We start from the raw sequence: 18,979 nt of genomic DNA, 5'->3' as shown, positions 1-18,979 counted from the left end.
GAGAGAGAGAGCGTGAGAGGGGGGAGGGTCAGAGGGAGAAGCAGACTCCCTGCTGAGCAGGGAGCCCGATGCGGGACTCGATCCCGGGACTCCAGGATCATGACCTGGGCCGAAGGCAGTCGCTTAACTAACTGAGCCACCCAGGCGCCCCAGCTTCTCTGTTCTTAACCTTGGATGTCTTTTATAAACAGCATATGATTTTAGAAATCAGTTTGAGATTTAGTTGGTGAGTTTATGCTGCTTAATTTATTATTGATTTTTTTTTCTAATTTTTGTGTTTTTACCATGTTTTTGCTTTATTTTTTCTTGCCTTGGATTGATTTTTTCCTTAATTTTTTTTTCCTCTACCGGTTTGAAATATATTTGTGCTGTGTTTTTGTTTTGTTTTGCGGATATTCTCACATTTAAAAAACCCCATATGTGAATTAACAGATATTCTAAAATAGGTCTGTATTTTTACAATCCTTTCAAATAAAGCAAAGGTCTCAAAATGATCAATGTTCAGTGTTTTAGCTCAACTTTGTTTTTATTTCCTTGAATTAGTATATTCTCTATATAGACAGCAATTACTTAGACTTACCCATAAAGTCTCCCTTTGTCTCCTTTATCACACTCCTTTCTTTTTAGTTCAGTTCTCATTTTCCTGAAGAGTATCTTTTAGCAGCTTTTTTTTTTTTTTTAGATTTTATTTATTTATTTGACAGAGAGAGACACAGTGAGAGAGGGAACACAAGCGGGGGAATGGGAGAGGGAGAGGCAGGCTCCCAGCTGAGCAGGGAGCCCGATGCGGGGCTTGATCCCAGCACCCTGGGATCACGACCTGAGCCGAAGGCAGACGCTTAACGACTGAGCCACCCAGGCGCCCCTCTTTTAGCAGCTCTTATACGGAAGGTTTGTGAATGATAAAAATCTGTCATCTAAAAATGTCTGTTTCATTCTCAGTTAAATGAGTTTAACTAGGTGTAGAATTCTAGGTTGACAGTTCTCTATATCGTGTAGTAGGATCTTCACCCTGACAGAATTTTGTGTCCTTGTCATTGTGTTTTGTAAAACAACTTTTATTATACAAGTAATATATACATAAATTATAAAACTCAAATGAAGAAGGGTTTTAGGGTTGTGAGTTCTAGCCCCACATTGGGTGTGGAGCTTACTTAAAAAACAACAACAACAACAACAACAAAGCTCACATACACAAAAGTAACTGTAATTTGCCTGCCTACAAATAACTATTCTTAAAAATCTTGTTATTAGGGGCGCCTGGGTGGCTCAGTCGTTAAGCGTCTGCCTTCGGCTCAGGTCATGATTCCAGGGTCCTGGGATCGAGCCCCGCATCGGGCTCCCTGCTCGGCCGGGAGCCTGCTTCTCCCTCTCCCACTCCTCCTGCTTGTGTTCCCTCTCTCACTGTGTCTCTCTCTGTCAAATAAATAAAATCTTAAAAAAAAAAAATCTTGTTGTTATCCTTCCAGAATTTTTCTATAAATGTGAGTACTTACAAATTTGTATTTTCCTTTAAAAAATTCATAATATGGTTTTATAATACTCTTTTTTAATGGTCATTTTTACATGTCCCTAGATAAACCTCTATGTCGTATATATATATAAAATTTGGCGGGGGGGGGGGGCGGCAGGCAGAGTAGGCAGAGGAAGAAGCAGGCTCCCTGCTGAGCAAGGAGCCCGATACAGGACTCGATCCCGGAACCCTGGGATTATGACCTGAGCCAAAGGCAGATGCTTAACCGACTGAGCCACCCAGGCATCCCCCCTCTATGTCATATATTACTTAGTATGTCATTGTATAGATTTACCATAATATAGTTAACATTTAATATTATATAGCATTTCACTATTCAAAATTTTTCACCAGTGCTTCTTAGAATATATTTGTACCTCTTTGTGTATTCAAATTTTTAGGGAATATGAGTATTTTAATAAAAATGACACACACAATCATCGATTCAAGCAGTGCAATAAAAGGTACAAAAAAGGAAAAAATTGTCTAAAATTCATACAACCCAGAAATAACCATATTATGATTTAGTGAGCATCATTCCCGATATCTCACAGTGCGTATTTATCAATAATTGGTGGATAAATAGAAATAATTTTGATAGTGGAATGACAGTATATATATTGTTACTGCTCTCTTCCTTCCTGAGTAATTCAGTCCTCAGCCATTAGGTGGGGCCAAGCAAGATAGATGTTTACAAGGGAGGGGTGGTGGTGGTGGTGGTGATGGCCCGGAACCAGGTGTTAGCCCAAAGTGAGGAAGGTATCTTCGTGGGCTGGACAGGGGGTTGGAGACCAGGTAAGGAGAACACATGGGGAGAGGGTGGCTACAGTCCAGAATGGGTTGTCAGAGCCTGAGTAGGGTGAGGCAAGAGTCTGTATGGCTGTTGGATCCTGAGCAAGGGATGAAGGAATCTGGGGGTGTTGTGGGGATCCGGCACAGCAACAGGTTGTTGGGGGAGAGGAGGGTGCTTGTTTGTAATAGGGTGATAGTGGTCTTAGAACTGGGTTTGGAATTTGAGCATTTGGAGGATAGTGTCCATGTGTATAGCAGTGGCAGGTGGTGACAGGAGATTGATTACCTATGAGGGGAATTGATCTAATAAATATGTTGAAGGCTCTGGGAGCTAGCCAAGGGAGAGGTCTGTGATTCTGGATTATAATTGAAGGTTTCAGAGTAAACTCAAGGTTTTTGATAGATAGATAGATATAGATATAAACATTTAGTTTGGGGTTTTAAAATTATATTTTATTGGAGTGCCCAGGTGGCTCAGTCGGTTGAGTGTCTGACTCTTGATCTCAGCTCAGGTCTTGACTCAGGGTTGTGAGTTTGAGCCCTATGTTGGGCTCCATGCTGGGTGTGGAGCCTACTAAATCAATCAGTCAATCAATAGTTCTTTTTTACCTTGTTTTATTATATCTTATTTTAACTCAATTTATTTAAGCTAAATACAAAAATAGTTCTCCCATTTCTCCCACCTCTTACTCCTTCGCCTTTAACAACCACCAGTGTGTTTGTTCTCTGTATCTATGAGCTTGTTATTTATTTCCACATATAAGAGAGATCATAGGGTAATTGCCCTTCTCTGTCTGACTTAGCATAATGCCCTGGAAGTCCATCCATATTTTCACAAATGGCAAGACTCCATTCTTTTTTATGGCTGAATAATTGTGTGTGAGAGAGAATTTCCTTTTTTAAAAGATTTTATTTATTTATTTATTAGAGAGAGAGTATGCCATGAGCGGGGGGGAGGGGCAGAGGGAGAGGGACTCGATCCTAGGACCCAGGATCATGACCTGAGCCGAAGGCAGATGCTTAACCAGCTGAGCCACCCAGGTGGCTCTGTGTCACAATTTCTCTATCCATTTATCTATTGGTGGACATTTAAGTTGTTTCCATATGCTGACTCTTGTAAATAGTGCTGCAGTGAACATGGGGGTGCATAGATCTTTTCGAGTTAGTACTTTTGTTTTCTTCGGATGAATACCCAGAAGTGGAATTGCTGGATCTTATGGTAGTTTGATTTTTAATTTTTTGAGGAATCTCCATACTGTTTTCCATAGTGGCCACACCAATTCACATTTCCACCAACAGTGCACAAGGGTTCCCTTTTCTCCATATCCTTGCCAACATCTGTTATTTCTAGTTTTTTGAATAATAACCATTCTAACAGATGTGAAGTGATATCTTGTTGTGGTTTTGATTTGCGAGAGTGATATCTCGTTGTGGTTTTGATTTGCATTTCCCTGATTAATGATGTAAAGTATCTTTTCATGTACCTGTTAGCTAGCTTTATGTCTTCTTTGGAAAAATGTCTGTTCAGATCTGGTTGGTGTATGAGTATACATACATTGTGTGGTGTGTGTGTGTGTATTCCCTAGATCTCTCTACTGAGAGGGCTTTGGAGCAGCAACACCCCAATAGCTCTGAGCCCCCTTAGCACCAGATCTTGGTTTCTGAATGCCATTTCACACTCAAAAGAACAGGGCTTCTTGGAGGATGGCTTGTTACAGGCTTGGAAATTACAAGATGAGCTTGGAATATCTTAATGTGTCAGATGGTAAGGAAGTGCTCAAAGGGAGATGGGATCCTGTCAAAAGGACAGAAAAACTGGCTTGCAGAATCTTACACTTGCCAAATCTAAGGCAATTTATAAACCATAATAAAAACGGGAACCTGTTAAATACAATAAGAGTTCATAAGTCCATAGTGAATAAATGAATACATGGGGTTTTTCTTAAGATAGAGTGCCATCTAACAAATGTGGAAGGAATGACGGAATTAGAAAATTGCCCTTTGGTAACCAGCACAGGGTTAGTTTATGCAGGGAACGTCAGTGGGTGCTGTGGCTGCTCTAACAAAGGAACACAAACTTGGTGGTGGTGGTGGTGGTGGTTTTAAAATTTTTTTTTTTAATTTATTTATTCATGAGAGTCAGAGAGAGAGATAGAGAGAGGCAGCAGCAGAGGGAGAAGCAGGCTCCCCGCCTAGCAGGGAGCCTGCTTCTCCCTCTCCCCCTGCTCATGAGCTCTCTCTCTCTCTCACTCGCTCTTTCTCTCAAATAAATAAAATCTTTTAAAAAATTTAAAAAATATATTTTATTTATTTGACAGAGAGGACAAGCAGGGGAGTGGGAGAGGGAGAAGCAGGCTTCCTGCAGAACAGGGAGCCCGATGCAGGACCTGAGCCGAAGGCAGACGCTTAACCCTGAGCCACCCAGGCGCCCCAGACTTGGTGGTTTAAATCAGCAGAAGTTATTCGCCTGGAGGTCAGAAGTTGAAATCAGTTTCACTGGGCTGAGATCATGGTGTTGACAGGGGCATGCTCCCTCTGGAAGCTCTAGAGAAGGATCCATTCTTTTCCTCTTCCAGCTTCTGGTGGTTGTTAGCATTCCTTGGCTTTTCACTGCGTCAGTCCAGTCTCTGCCTCCATGGACCCATTGCCTCCTGTCTGTGTCAGATCTGCCTCCCTCTTACAGGGATACATGTGGTTGCTTTTAGGGCCTAGCAGAGGATCCAGGATAATCTTGACATTTCAGTCCTTAACTTAATCACATTTGCAAAGTCCCTTGTTGTCCCATTCACAGGTTCCAGGGGTTAGGAGGTGGATATCTTCTGGGGGGCCATTCAGTCTACCACAGATGCTGAAACGGGTGAAGTTTGCAGAGTAACAAGTTATTTATGGAGTTAAAGTTCCTACCCACAACATAATTACTAATTGTAAAAGGAGCAGAGACAACTTTATAGTGGAGGAACCTGGCAGACAGCACCTTACTGCAGTGATTAGGGTTAACATTACCAGCAATGGGACAAATAGAAAATGTGTATTTATTACCTGATAGGATGCAATGAGAAGAACACAGCATCACTAATATTATACTTTTGCCAAGGATGCATACTCTGTATCTAATCATGAGGAGGCCTCAGGTAAATTAAGGGACATTCTACAAAGTAAGTGACCTCTGATTTTTTTCTCTTTCTTTCTTTCTTTCTTTCTTTCTTTCTTTCTTTCTTTCTTTCTTTCTTTCTCTCTCTCTTTCTTTCTTTTTCTTTCTTTCAAGATTTATTTACTTATTTGAGAGAGAGAATATGAGCCAGGGAGGGAGCAGACTCTCCGCTGAACATGGACCCCAACATGGGGCTTGATCCCAGGACTCCCGAGATAACAACCTGAGCTGAAATCAGGAGTCAGACGTTTAACTGAGTCACCCAGGCGTCCCAGTGACCTTTGATTTTCAAATCTCAAGCATGAAAGTAAAAAAGTTGTGTACACTGAGAGACTATTCCAGATTGAAGGAATCTTGAGAGATTGGTAATTAAATATAACAAGTGATCCTGTACTAGATCCTTTTTGCTAATGAGGACATCATTTAGATAGTTGATGAAACTTGAATAGGTTCTGTGGATTAAATGGAAAAATTCTTTGGTTATGTTTCAGGTTCAGTGACTTAACCAGGCTGTGTCTTAACGTCAATTGTTATTACCATTTTTTTTTCCTGGTATATGGTATGCTTTTCAGTCTGCAGATTCTATTCCTTAATGCTATTTTTTGTTTCATTTGAGCTTTAATTTATACTTATATTGTGGATAACTGTCCTCCCTTTGTGTCTTCAGTTTGCTTTAGTCTTTTTTTCTAATGCATACATTGGATTAAGTCAAGATTTTCCAACATAATAGTAGTTCAGTTTTTGCCTTTCTCCTGGTGTTTTTTGATGTTTATAATGTTTGAGTGTTAGATGTATAATGGTATTACTGTTGTTCTATTTTTGTCTTAACTTCTCAAGCTCTCTTTTTCTTTTTTCTTTTTTTAATGTTTTATTTATTTATTCATGAGAGTCAGAGAGAGAGAGAGAGAGGCAGAGGTAGAGGGAGAAGCAGGCTCCCCGCTCAGCAGGGAGCCCGATGCGGGACTCGATCCTAGGACCCCAGGATCACGACCCGAGCCGAAGGCAGACACTTAACCATGTGAGCCACCCAGGCACCCCTCAAGCTCCTTTTTTCTTCTCAATCTCTTGTTTTATCTCATCTTTTGAGTTTTATTTTATTAAATTTTTAGTCTTATTTCTCAAACCACTCTTGGAAAGTATTATTCCCTTTCTTGGCTTATGCGTTCTTCTAGATCGGATTCTTTAATTGTCTCTGCCTTCTTTGTTCCTTTTATTTTTATACACTTTTATATGTTGCATTGTTGCTGTGTCATTTCTTTTTATCTTGTTCATGCTTGATGTGGATAGTTCTGACAGACTTCATATTTGCTCTGACATAGTTTAGCCTAGGTACATCTCCTTGCCAACCTTCCCACATGGGACCTGTTATCTTCCACTCCAGGCTACCTTTGAGTGTTTGAGTGGTGCTTTCCATCCATTTTCCTGTCTTCTAAGGTATGGTTATGGGAGAGGGTGGAGAGCTTTGCTCAGCTGTCGAGTACAAAAACTTAGGCTTCATTCTCCAATCAGGGATAGAATTTCACTCCCATGGGCTTTGTTTTATTCTACCACCTCAGAATGGTGGCATGTCTTGTATTCTTTCTTTCTTCTGTTGAGAACCTGTGTATGTATGTACAAATTTATTTACCCTTTACTTTTTTGATGGTCATTTAGACTTATTCCAAATGGCTTCAGCATTCATTCTTGCACGTTTATCTTTATGTGCTTATGGTATTATTATTATTTTTTTAAAGATTTTATTTATTTGAGACAGAGAGAATGAGAGAGAGAGAGCACATGAGAGGGGGGAGGGTCAGAGGGAGAAGCAGGCTCCCTGCCGAGCAGAGAGCCCGATGCGGGACTCGATCCAGGGACTCCAGGATCATGACCTGAGCCGAAAGCAGTCGCTTAACCAACTGAGCCACCCAGGCGCCCTTTATGGTATTATTTCTGAAGAGCAGATTCCTTGAATTAGTATCATGGGGATCAAAGGACATGTCTTACAGAAAATCTACAAGTTAATATACTCATTAACTTTGTGTAAGAGTGCTTGTTTCTGAATAAGCAAATCCAAAGAAACAGATTAGTGGTTCCCCAGGGGTGGGGAAGTGGAGTGGCATGTGTGTGATATCTCAAAAAGCTGATATTTAAAACAAAACAAAACAAAACTTTCTCCTTAACCTTGTTAACATACTGGATACTACTAATTTTTACGAATAATTGTTAATCATCATTATTTTAATTTATATTTCCCTAGTGATGTAAAGTGTCTTTTTATTTAATTAATTAATTTATTTTTTAAAAGATTTTATTTATTTATTTGACAGAGGAAGACACAGCGAGAGAGGGAACACAAGCAGGGGGAGTGGAAGAGGGAGAAGCAGGCTTTCCATGGAGCAGGGAGCCCAATGAAGGGCTCGATCCCAGGACCCTGAGATCATGACCTGAGCCGAAGGCAGACGCTTAACCAACTGAGCCACCCAGGCGCCCCTAAAGTGTCTTTTTATATACTCATTGACTGTAGTTCTTTTTTTTTTTTTTTTAAGATTTTATTGATTTATTTGAGAGGGGAGAGAGAGAGAGCACAGAGGGAGAGTGAGAGGGAGAAGCAGACCTCCCCACTGAGCGCAGAGCCCAACGTGGGGCTCCATCCCAGGACCCTGAGATCATGACCTGAGCCAAAATCAGGAGTTGGATGGTTAACCAACTGAGCCACCCAGGCGGCCCTGATACAGTCACATTGTTTTAGCAACCTTGCAAAATTCATTTAGTATTTCTTTTTTTGTTTGTTTCAAATTTTTATTTAAATTCTGGGTGCCTCAGTCAATTAAATGCTGGCCTTCACCTCAGGTCATGGTCCTAGGGTCCTGGGATCAAGCCCTGCGTGGGGCTCCCTGCTCAGCAGGGAGTCTGCTTCTCCCTCTCCCTTTGTCCCTCCCCTTTGATCGCACTCGCTTTCTCTCTTTTGGTCTCAAATAAATAAAATAAATAAATTCATTCTAGTTAGTTAACATGTAGTGTATACTGGCTTCAGGAGTAGAATTTAGTGATTCATCACTTACATGTAACACCTAGTGCTCATCCTCCTTAATGCCCACCCCCCACCCACCTCCCTCCTTCTACCTTCAGTTTGTTCTCTCTACTTAAGAGTCTCTTATGGTTTGCTTCCCTCTCTTTTTTTTCTTTTTTCTTTTCCATATGTCCATCTGTTTTGTTTCTTAAATTCCACGTATGAGTGAAGTCATATGGTGTTTTCTTTCTCTGACTGACTTATTTTGTTTAGCATAATACACTCTAGCTCCATCTACATCTTTGCAAATGGCAAGATTTCATTCTTTTTGATGGCTGAGTAATATTTCATTGTGTGTATATACCACATCTTTATCCATTCATCAGTTGATGGACATTTGGGCTCTTTCCATAGTTTGGCTATTGTTGATAATGGTCAGTGCCATAGTTTTGTTTTGTTTTGTTTTTAGTAACAGCTTTATTGAGATATAATTCACAATCAGCTATAATTCATCCATTTAAAGTGTAAAATGGTTTTTTAATATATTGACAGAGTTGTTCAGTCATTACCACAATTAATTTTAGAATATTTCATCATCCCCAAAATAAACCCTGTACCCTTCAGCTGTCACCCCTAAACTCCCCATTCTTTCTAGCCCTAGACAACTACTAATCTATTTTCTGTCTCTCTAGATTGCTTATTCTAGACATTTCATATAAACGAAATCATAAAATGTGTGGTCCCTCGTGACTCGCCCCTTTAACGTAACATGTTTTCAAGGTTTATCCATGTTGTGGCATCTACCAGTACGTCATTCCTTTGTATGGCCAAATAATATTCTGTTGTATGAGTATGTCACATTTTGTTTATCCATTTGTTTGGACATTTGGGTTTCTATCTTTTTGCTATTAAGAATAACGCTGTGGACATTTGGGTATAAGTTTTTGTGTGGACATCTTCCATTTTATATATGTATATATTTAGGAGTGGAATTGTGGGTCATATCGTAACTTTAAGATTAAATTTTTTTTTAAGTATTTATTTATTTGAGAGAGAGACACAGCGAGAGAGGGAACACAAGCAGAGGGAATGGGAGAGGGAGAAACAGGGTTCCCGCCGAGCAGGGAGCCTCATGTGGGGCTCGATCCCAGGACCTTGGGATCATGACCTGAGCCAAAGGCAGACACTTAACGACTGAGCCACCCAGGCACCCCTAAGATTAAATTTCTGAAGAAGTACCAGACTATTTTCCAAAGTGGCTACCAATTTATATCCCCACTAGCAATGTATGAGGGTTCCAGTTTCTTCATGTTCTCACCAACATAGGTAATTAAATCTGTCGTAGTATTTTCAGTTAAAGTATCATCTGTAGAATAGTTTAGTAATTTACAGGTGAGGTCTTCTTTTACCATTTTCCCCCAAAATTTTCTTGGCAGCTCTTCTCTTTATTCTTCCATATGAATTCCAGAGTTATAAAGTCAAGTTGAAGAAGATAAAAGTCTCACTGGAATGCAAGAAATTGCATTAAATTTATATAGTATTTGATACTAAGTCTTTGCATTCAAGAATATGGTATGGAGGGGTACTTGGGTGGCTCAGTGGTTTAAGCGACTACCTTTGTCTTAGGTGATGATTCTGGAGTCCTGGGATCGAGTCCTGCATCGGGCTCCCTGCTTGGCGGGGAGCCTGCTTCTCCCTCTCCCTCTGCCTGCCTTCCCCTTGCTTGTGTGAGCTCTCTCTGTTAAATGAATAAATAAAATCTTTAAAAAAAAAAAAAAGAATATGGTATGGGAACTGAGGGTTGCTGGAGGGGAGTTGGGTGGGGGGATAGGATAAATGGGTGATGGGCATTAAAGAGAGACTGGATGTAATGAGCACTGGGTGTTATATGCAACTGATGAATCACTAAATTCTACCCCTGAAACTAGTAATACAGTATATGTTAATTAAATTGAACTTAAATAAAAAATCTAAAAAAACATATGGTATATATATGACTTCCCATATATCCCAATATCCAGCTTCAAATTATCACCTGATACAGATCTTATTTATACTATATCCCTTCTACGTCTACCCTCTTCTATAATTTTGAAGCAAGTCTCAGACATCGTATTATTTCATCCATAAATATCTTAGTATATATCTTTAGAAGATAACATTTTTATTTATTTATTTTATTTAATCTAATCATTTTTCTAAAGTAGTCTCCATGCTTGAAGTCACAGCCCTGAGATTAAGAGTCATATGCTTTATTGACTGAGCCAGCCAGGCACCCAAAAGATAACTCTTTTTTTTTTTTTTTTAAATACCATTAAAAAAATAAAATAAAATAAAATACCATTTTACACCTGAAATATTAAATATCCTGTCAGCGTTCTGTTTCCAGTTATTTGTGTGTGTGTGCGTGTGTGTGTGTGTGTGTGTGAGAGAGAGAGAATTTTATCTGAATCAGGATCCAAAATAAAGTTCACACTGTAGTAGGTTGATACTTCTTTTAAGTCTCTTTGTATCTGGGGGCGCCTGGGTGGCTCAGTCGGTTGGGCGTCTGCCTTTGGCTCGGGTCATGATCCCAGAGTCCTGGGATCGAGTCTTGCGTTGGACTCCCTGCTCTTCGGGGAGTCTGCTTTCCTCTCTGCCCCTCCCTCCACTCGTTCTCTCAATCTGTCTCTCACATAAATAAGAAAAAAGTCTATTTGTCTCTGTAGGTTCCTCCAGTATATCTTTTTTCACCCTTACTGTTTTTGTAGTTTCAAGTTTTTGCTTAAATTCCAGTTAGTTAACACTTTACTGTTTATTTGTTAAAGAAGCCAGGTCAGGGCACCTGGGTGTCTCAATCAGTTAAGCATCTGCCTTTGGCTCAGGACATGATCCCAGAGTCCTGGGCTTAAACCCCACATTGGGCTCCCTGCTCCACGGGGAGTCTGCTTCTCTCTCTCTCTCTCTCTCTCTCTCTCTGAAATAAATAAATAAAATCTTTAAAAAAAATAAAAATTAAAAATAGAAACCAGGTCATTTGCCCTTTAGCCTCATGCAGTTTCCCATAGTCTGGATTTTGCTGATTGTATCTCTGTAAAGTTGTAATGTGTCCCCCCTGTCATCTGTGTTTTCTGTAAGTAGATATTGGTATGTTCCTTTGATGTGCTGCTGGATTCATCTCGCTAATGTTTTATGTAGGATATATATATTAAAAGATAAAATTAATTTTTTGAGCCTATTTTCTCTTAGATTTTGCTATTTAGCCATGCTAAATGATTGATAAGCCTGGAGTAATTTGGATAATTTTGGAAGGTAGTTAAATATCTACCACTAAATTTCTATCAGGTAGTTTTTATAGGGAATCTATATCTAATTGTCAGGAATAGATAGTTTCAAGCTTCTTTTATTAAAGTAATATAACTTTGATATGAAAGCCTGATAAAGGTAGCACAAACTCATCAGTTATATATAAAAACTCAAAATATAGCAATCAGACCATTTGAAGAATACAACATGATGAAGTTGCGTTTGTTATTGCTTAAATATTGCTCCAGGGGTGCCTGGTTGGCTCAGTTGGTTGAGTGTCTGACTCTTGATTTTGGCTTGGATCATGGTCTTGGGGTTGTGGGATCGGGCCCCAAATCGGGCTCCGTGTTTGGTGCAGAATCTGCTTGAGATTCTCTCTTTCCCTGTCCTGCCCTTCCCCTGCTTGTGCACACGCTCTCTCTGTCTCTCAAAGAAATAAATAAAATCCTAAAAATATATTGCTTTAAACCATCCACTTCTTTTTATCACCATTGCCATGACCCTACTACAGGCTACCATCTTTTGGTCTCCCTGCTTCCAGTGTGTTCCCCTCAAATTCCTTCTTCAAGTTTCAGTTCTTTTTCAAATACACATGTGATCATGACATTCTCATTCAAGTATGTATTGAACAATAGCTGTGGATACCTGGAGGCCACCTACTCTCGTTGAAAGTGCTATCTGGTAGAGATCGATAATAATGAAATGAAGAGTGTATAAAATATATATAAATGAATAGTTAAATGATGAGCACAATTAAAATCTATGTTCATAATTCTGTATTAATGTATATTAAACCTGAGAGAAGTGATGTAAAGGAAAGAAGTCATGGCTGTAGAGAAAAGTATAACAGAAACCCAGTCTAAACTAAAGATGAAGGAAGTGTCTCTTGAAGAAGTGATGTTTGAAATGAGAGCAAAATGAGTACTAGCTGAGGGCAGAATAAGAGAAGGCCATACCAGTCAGTGAGCAGCAGGTACAAAGGCTTTGTGGCAGGAGAGAGCATGGCACATACCAGGAACTGAAAGCAGACAGAATGGCCGGAGAGCAGAGCATCTCAGGGAAGTGGTATGAGATGAGCTGGAGAGAGATTGGCAAGGCCAGACCACACAGAGCCTTATAGGCTGTGTGTGAAAGGTCTTATTTTTGGCCTAAGGTTCTTGGGAAGTTATTGAAAGGTTTTAATCAGAGTTAAAGGTAGATGAAAGAACTGTAAGTTGTTAGATAATAATTATATTAAAAAATAGCTACAGGCGTAATGTTTTTCACTGGGAAAAGGTAATTGTTTAGGTAAGTATATGTTTCTGAAAACATCATCTTTTGTTGTGCCATATATTATTGTGTTTAGTAATCTAAATTCTGATCGTGTCATTTGCTCCTTGAAGATAGGGTTTGTGGTAAGGACACTAAATTTTAATTAAAGGACTAGATGGAAAATGAAAACCCTGCAATCATAAAAAGCCTTGATAATGATGCAGTGAAAGATTAAGGGAAATATTTACATAGGAATTGATATCATATCTTTCTCAAGTTATTCAGTAATGAAAACCCATTGACAAACGGAAATAGTTTTATCAAAATGATTATGGGGGAAAGCTTTTTTTAAGTAGCTTGTCATTTGAAGGGCTTCTGAATTGATTTTTTCTAACTTGTTTCTATTCCTTTGCCTTCATAGGAGAGTAGTTATTTTGATGGAGTTAGACATTTTGAAATCTGCTGAAGCAGTTGGATTAAAGATTGGCAATCCCGTGCCCTATAATGAAGGTAAAATGCTTTTTTATAGGTTGTAGCTCTCAATTGAATACCTCTTTATAGATCCAGAATTCTACCTTTTGGGTTCAGTTTGATTTATTGGTCTTACCAAGACTAGTGATTTGGGGGTTTAGGAACCAGGTTAATCTTTCAGCGTTTTCAGCGCTAAGGAAATAATGGTAGGACTCTGAAGGAAAACCCTCTTCTCTGTTTTTCTCTGCATACAACTTCTTTCATACTTTTGGCTTATCTGTCACCAGAAGTATGGGGTTTATCCTACACTAAGCAATTCTCTAATTCTCCATGAACACTGGCTGGTTGTCCTACGATTCAGTTTAGTTCTGATGCTATCTATCTGAAGTTAGCATCAGATTCCTTAGGTAAAGACTGAGTCCCACAAGGCTGCCTCCGTACCCCTCTGCCACCCCAAACCCCAGTTCCGAAGCCAGTCAAAAGTCCTAGGTAGTTACTTGCGCTTCTGACTAACTGGCTGTAAATTGGAGTTCCCACAACCCCCTCCTCAGGTTCGATTAGATTAATGAGCTAGAGTGGCTCACAGAACTCAGAGAGCAGCCAGGTGGAAGAGGTACTGGGCAAGGTATGTGGGAAGGGGTGCAGAGTTTCTGTACTCTCTCGGGGTACACTGTCCTCCCAGCACTTCCATGTCTTCACCAACAGAAGTTCCCAAACCCCATCCTTAGTTAGGCATGATTTAATAATCATTGATCATTGGTGATTGGTTCAATCTCTAATCCCTCTTCTCTCCTTAGAGGTGATGGGTCGGTGCTGAAAGTTCCAACTCTAATCACATGGTTGGTTCCCCTGACAATCATCCCCATCCTTAGGGGCTTTCCAAAAGTCACCTCACTGACACTCAGGTGTGGTTGAAATGGGCTTCCTCCTACCACTTAGGAAATTATAAGGGTTTTAAGAGCTCTGTGCCAGAAACCATGGATGAAGGCCAAAAAAATACTTGTTATATCACAATATCACAAGCTCACATTAGGAAAGGAGGAAAAATTAGAGAATATAATGGAAAAAGATCCCACTTACAATAGATTAAAAATAAATACATAGGGGCACCTGGCTGGCTTAGTTGGAGGAGTGTGTAACTTTTGATCTCGGGGTCGTGAGTTTGAGTCCCATGTTGGGTGTAGAGATTACTTAAATAAAAAAAACTTGAAAAAGAAGCCAATATATAGAAGTAATGTTAATGAGAAATGTGCTTTCTTAAATGCACATTTTTGGTTTTGTTTGTTTTTGTTTTTAGAAAATGTAAAGCAAGGGGCACCTGCTTGGCTCAGTCAGTAGAACATGTGATTCTTGATCTCAGGGTCTTAAGTTTGAGTTCTATGTTGAGGGTAGAGTTTACTCAATTAAAAAAAAAATCTTAAAAAAAATAATGTAAAGCAAGGGCTCCTGGCTGGCTTAGTCAATAGAACATGCAGCTCTTTATCTTGAGGTTGTGAGTTTGAGCCCCACATTGGGTGTAGAGATTACTTAAAAATAAAATCTTGGGCGCCTGGGTGGCTCAGATGGTTAAGCGTCTGCCTTCGGCTCAGGTCATGATCCCAGCGTCCTGGGATCGAGTCCCGCATCGGGCTCCCTGCTCCTTGGGAGCCTGCTTCTCCCTCTGCCTCTCTCTCTGTCTCTCATGAATAAATAAATAAAATCTTAAAAAAAAAAAAAAACCTGAATATTTTAAAAAATAAATAAATAAAAATCTTTAAAAACTAATAAAATAAAAAATGTAAAGCATATAATCTGTACTCTTTTGATAGCACTCAACACACCAATAGTCTTTAGAATAATTTCTGTGGTTATTGCGAGGCAATGAGTAAACTCCATGAAGGTAGAGACCATATTTGTTTATTCTTTTTATGTCCCTGGTGCCTTTTATTTTTATTTATTTTATATTTTTATTAAATAAAGTGCAACAACAGTGGCCACCCGCCTCTTTGTTTGCACCTCTGTGATCAAAAGCAGCTTTTAGAGCACAGATCCCCAATATTTGAAGGACAGGGTCTTTTTTGCCTACTTCATTTCCCCAGTATGCAAGCTGCTCTAGGAACAGGTGCACTGCAGCCTGCCACTTAGCTGAGGGTCCAGGGATGGGTAGTTGTTACTGTGCTAAGAGCTGAAATTGTCCACAGTTTACCATCCAGATCTTCTGGAAGTTGCAAGCCTTCAGTAGACTCCCAAATTCCAAAATAGTTATATCAGACAGGTTCCGCCAATGCAATTATAGTCTAGATTAAGAGGGAGATTCCTGGTACTTCTTACCCCGCCATCTTCTCAGAATCTTCTCAACAGTGATTATCTGGTGATAATGAGTTTTATTTTCTTGTGAAAATATACAAAAAAGCACAATGAAATGAGAACAATTACTTTAAATAAGAGACGATGATAGTTCTAGAAAAAGGCAAAGAATCATCAAATCATTGACTCTGTAAAAGGAGATGGCTTATCTGCCCCCCACCAAGTCTAATAAAAATAACATTTAAAAATAAATAAATAAAAACAAAAAAGGGCACCTGGCTGGCTCAGTCAGTAGAGCATGTGACTCTTAATCTCACAGTCATGAGTTTGAGCCCCATGTGAGGTGTAGAGCCTACTTAAAAAATAAAAATAAAAAAAATTAGAGCCTCACTGTTCACCAAAATAAATTCCAGATTTTTTAAAAAAAAAACTAGGGGCGCCTGGGTGCCTTAGTCAGTTAAGCATCTGACTTCGATTCAGGTCATGATCTTGGGGTCCTGGGATCAAGCCCTGCATCAGGCTCCCCACTCAGCAGGAAGTTTGCTTGTCCCTCTCCCCCTGCCCCTCTGCCTGCTTGTGCTCTCTCTCAAATAAATAAATAAATAAAAATTAGAAAATGAAACCATCAAAAATAATAGAATTGGGGCTGCATATAGATTGGGATAATTCACAATGAATATTTGATTACATTGAAATAAAAAAATTTTGCATGGTAAAAATAGAAAGATGTGTGAACTTAAACTAGGATAAAATAGTTACAAAAGATAGGGGCTCCTGGCTGACTCAGTCAGTAGAGCATGTGACTGGATCCTTGGGTGGTGAGTTTGAGCCCCACGCTGGGGTAGAATTTACTTTAAAAAAAAGATGGGACTGACAAAAGATTAATATCTAATATTTACTGAATTTTTTACAAGAGAAAATTACTTTTTATTATTGCTATTGAAATATTTTTTCCAAGGAAAAATACTCAGTTGGAAAGCAGGCATCAGGCATTTGATAAGAAGAGTGTTCACTGTGGAGAAAACAAATGGCCAATACATAGCAAAAAATATTTAGCTTTGGGGCGCCTGGGTGGCTCAGTCGTTAAGCGTCTGCCTTCAGCTCGGGTCATGATCCCAGGGTCCTGGGATCGAGCCCCGCATCGGGCTCCTTGCTCCGCGAGAAGCCTGCTTCTCCCTTTCCTACTCCCCCTGCTAGTGTTCCCTCTCTCGCTGTGTCTCTCTCTGTCAAATAAGTAAATAAAATCTTTAAAAAAAAAAAAAAAAAAATTTAGCTTTATTGGTGATTTTTGTCTTTTTCCTGATTTTAGGGAGATAACATTGTCTTTTTCCATTAAGTATTTTGTTAGCTGTGGGTTTTTCATAGATTCTTTTTATCAGTATGAAGTTTATTTTCAATTCCTAGTTTGCTGAGGGTTTTTATCAGGAATAGGTGGTGAATTTTGTCAAATGTTTTTTCTGTGTCTATTGATGATCATACGGTTTTTCTTTTTTTATTGGTTAATAATGGTGCGTTACATTCAGTGATTTTTGAATGCTAAACCAGTTTGGTTTCTGGGGTAAGTTATATCATCATGATCTATTTGTACTTTTTATATATTGTTGGATTTCTGAATTCTCTTGATTTAACAATCCAGTTTGATTTGATTTGATTTTGTTTGAAATTTTTACATCTGTATTATGAGGAATATTGGTCTGTAATTTTCTTACACCCTTGTCTAATTTTGGTATCATAGTAACCCTGGCCTCACAGAATGATTTAGAAAGTGTTCCCTCTTAAATTTTCTAAAATAATTTATGTAGAATTACTACTTCTTACTTAAAATGTTTAGTAAAGTTTACCAGTGAAGCCATCTGGGACTGATTTTTTTTTTTTTAAAGATTTTATTTATTTATTTGACAGAGAGAGAGGCAGCGAGAGAGGGAACACAAGCAAGGGGAGTGTGAGAGGGAGAAGCAGGCTTCCCGCCGAGCAGGGAGCCCTACGCGGGGCTCGATCCCAGGACCCTGGGATCACGACCTGAGCCGAAGGCAGACGCTTAACGACTGAGCCACCCAGGCGCCCCTGATATATTTTTTTAGAAAGGTTTTAAACCTCAGTGCAGTTGCTTTAACAGATATACATAGGGTTATCCAGATAATCTATTTCTTTTTGAGTGAGCTATAGTAGATTGTGTTTTAAGGAATTCGACCATGTCACTTAAGTTAACTTAGTTGGATTTATTGGCCGGCATAAAAGTAAACAGCCTAGGGGTGCCTGGCTGGCTCAGTTGGTAGAATGTGTGACTCTTTTTTTTTTTAAGATTTTATTTATTTATTTGACAGAGACACAGAGAAGGAACACAAGCAGGGGGAGTGGGAGAGGGAGAAGCAGGCTTCCCGCTGAGCAGGGAGCCTGATGCAGGGCTGGAGCCCGATGCGGGACTCGATCCCAGGACCCTGGGATCATGACCTGAGCCGAAGGCAGACACTTAACCGCTGAGCCACCCAGGCGCCCCTTGTCTTTTTCCATAAACATCCATCTTTCCCTTTGGCTCCTTCTTCCAATCCTCCACTGTGCTGAAGAGCTGTTGAGTTCTTCCAGATTTTTGGTTAGGCAGGTGGTTTCCAAGCTGACTGGGTTTTCCAGGTAGCTTACTGCACAGGGTTTTCCAGTCACTGGACCTGTGACTTATCCAACTTTGAAAATGGCCTTGGCCCATTCATGTTTCATGTGCTTTATTCATGAGACAGGTAGGGCTTTGAGAAACACAATATCCCCAACTGGGCACTGCTGAAGAGCATCATGAGCAAAGTAGGCTTTTCACTTATTAAAATAATTTAATAAATAGGCATCCAAAATAAGTCTGGTCACTCTCACTTTAGCTGTTTTTTGTGTTGCTCTTCCAGTCACTCCACACGATCCATTCGGCTTGGGCAGATGAATGAACTACTGACATTATGTGGCTTTGGTCACCTCCCAGCTCTCCTTTCCATGTGTGTGTCCTGGTAGTTCGTTTTTTGAGGAACCTCCATACTGTTTTCCAGAGTGGCTGCACCAGTTTGCATTCCCACCAACAGTGCACGAGCGTTCCTTTTTCTCCACATTCTTGCCGACACTTGTTGTTTCTTGTGTTTTTGATTTTAGCCATTCTGACAGGCGTGAGGTGATATCTCATTATAGTTATGATTTGCGTTTACTGAATGATGAGTGATGTTGAATATCCTTTCATGTCTGTTTGCCATCTGTATCTCTTCTTTGG

At 39.7% G+C, this 18,979-nt stretch overlaps 1 protein-coding gene and 1 pseudogene across 2 annotated transcripts in view; one reads left to right on the top strand and one right to left on the bottom strand.

Annotated features, from left to right (window-relative positions):
* RPA1 (replication protein A1) overlaps positions 1–18,979 on the top strand; it is a 72,799-nt gene that overhangs the window by 18,762 nt on the left and 35,058 nt on the right. For both annotated transcript variants that reach the window (XM_044921373.1, XM_044921374.1), the window contains exon 5: positions 13,403–13,491. In XM_044921373.1, coding sequence (XP_044777308.1) covers positions 13,403–13,491 — 89 coding nt within the window. The remainder of the gene's footprint in view (positions 1–13,402; positions 13,492–18,979) is intronic.
* Positions 15,864–18,676, bottom strand: LOC123326748 (annotated as a pseudogene).

This window comes from Neomonachus schauinslandi, chromosome 15, assembly GCF_002201575.2.
Source record: "Neomonachus schauinslandi chromosome 15, ASM220157v2, whole genome shotgun sequence".
Lineage (NCBI taxonomy): Eukaryota > Metazoa > Chordata > Mammalia > Carnivora > Phocidae > Neomonachus > Neomonachus schauinslandi.
Note: the sequence above shows the minus strand (reverse complement) of the source record. Positions and strands in the feature narration are given on the sequence as shown.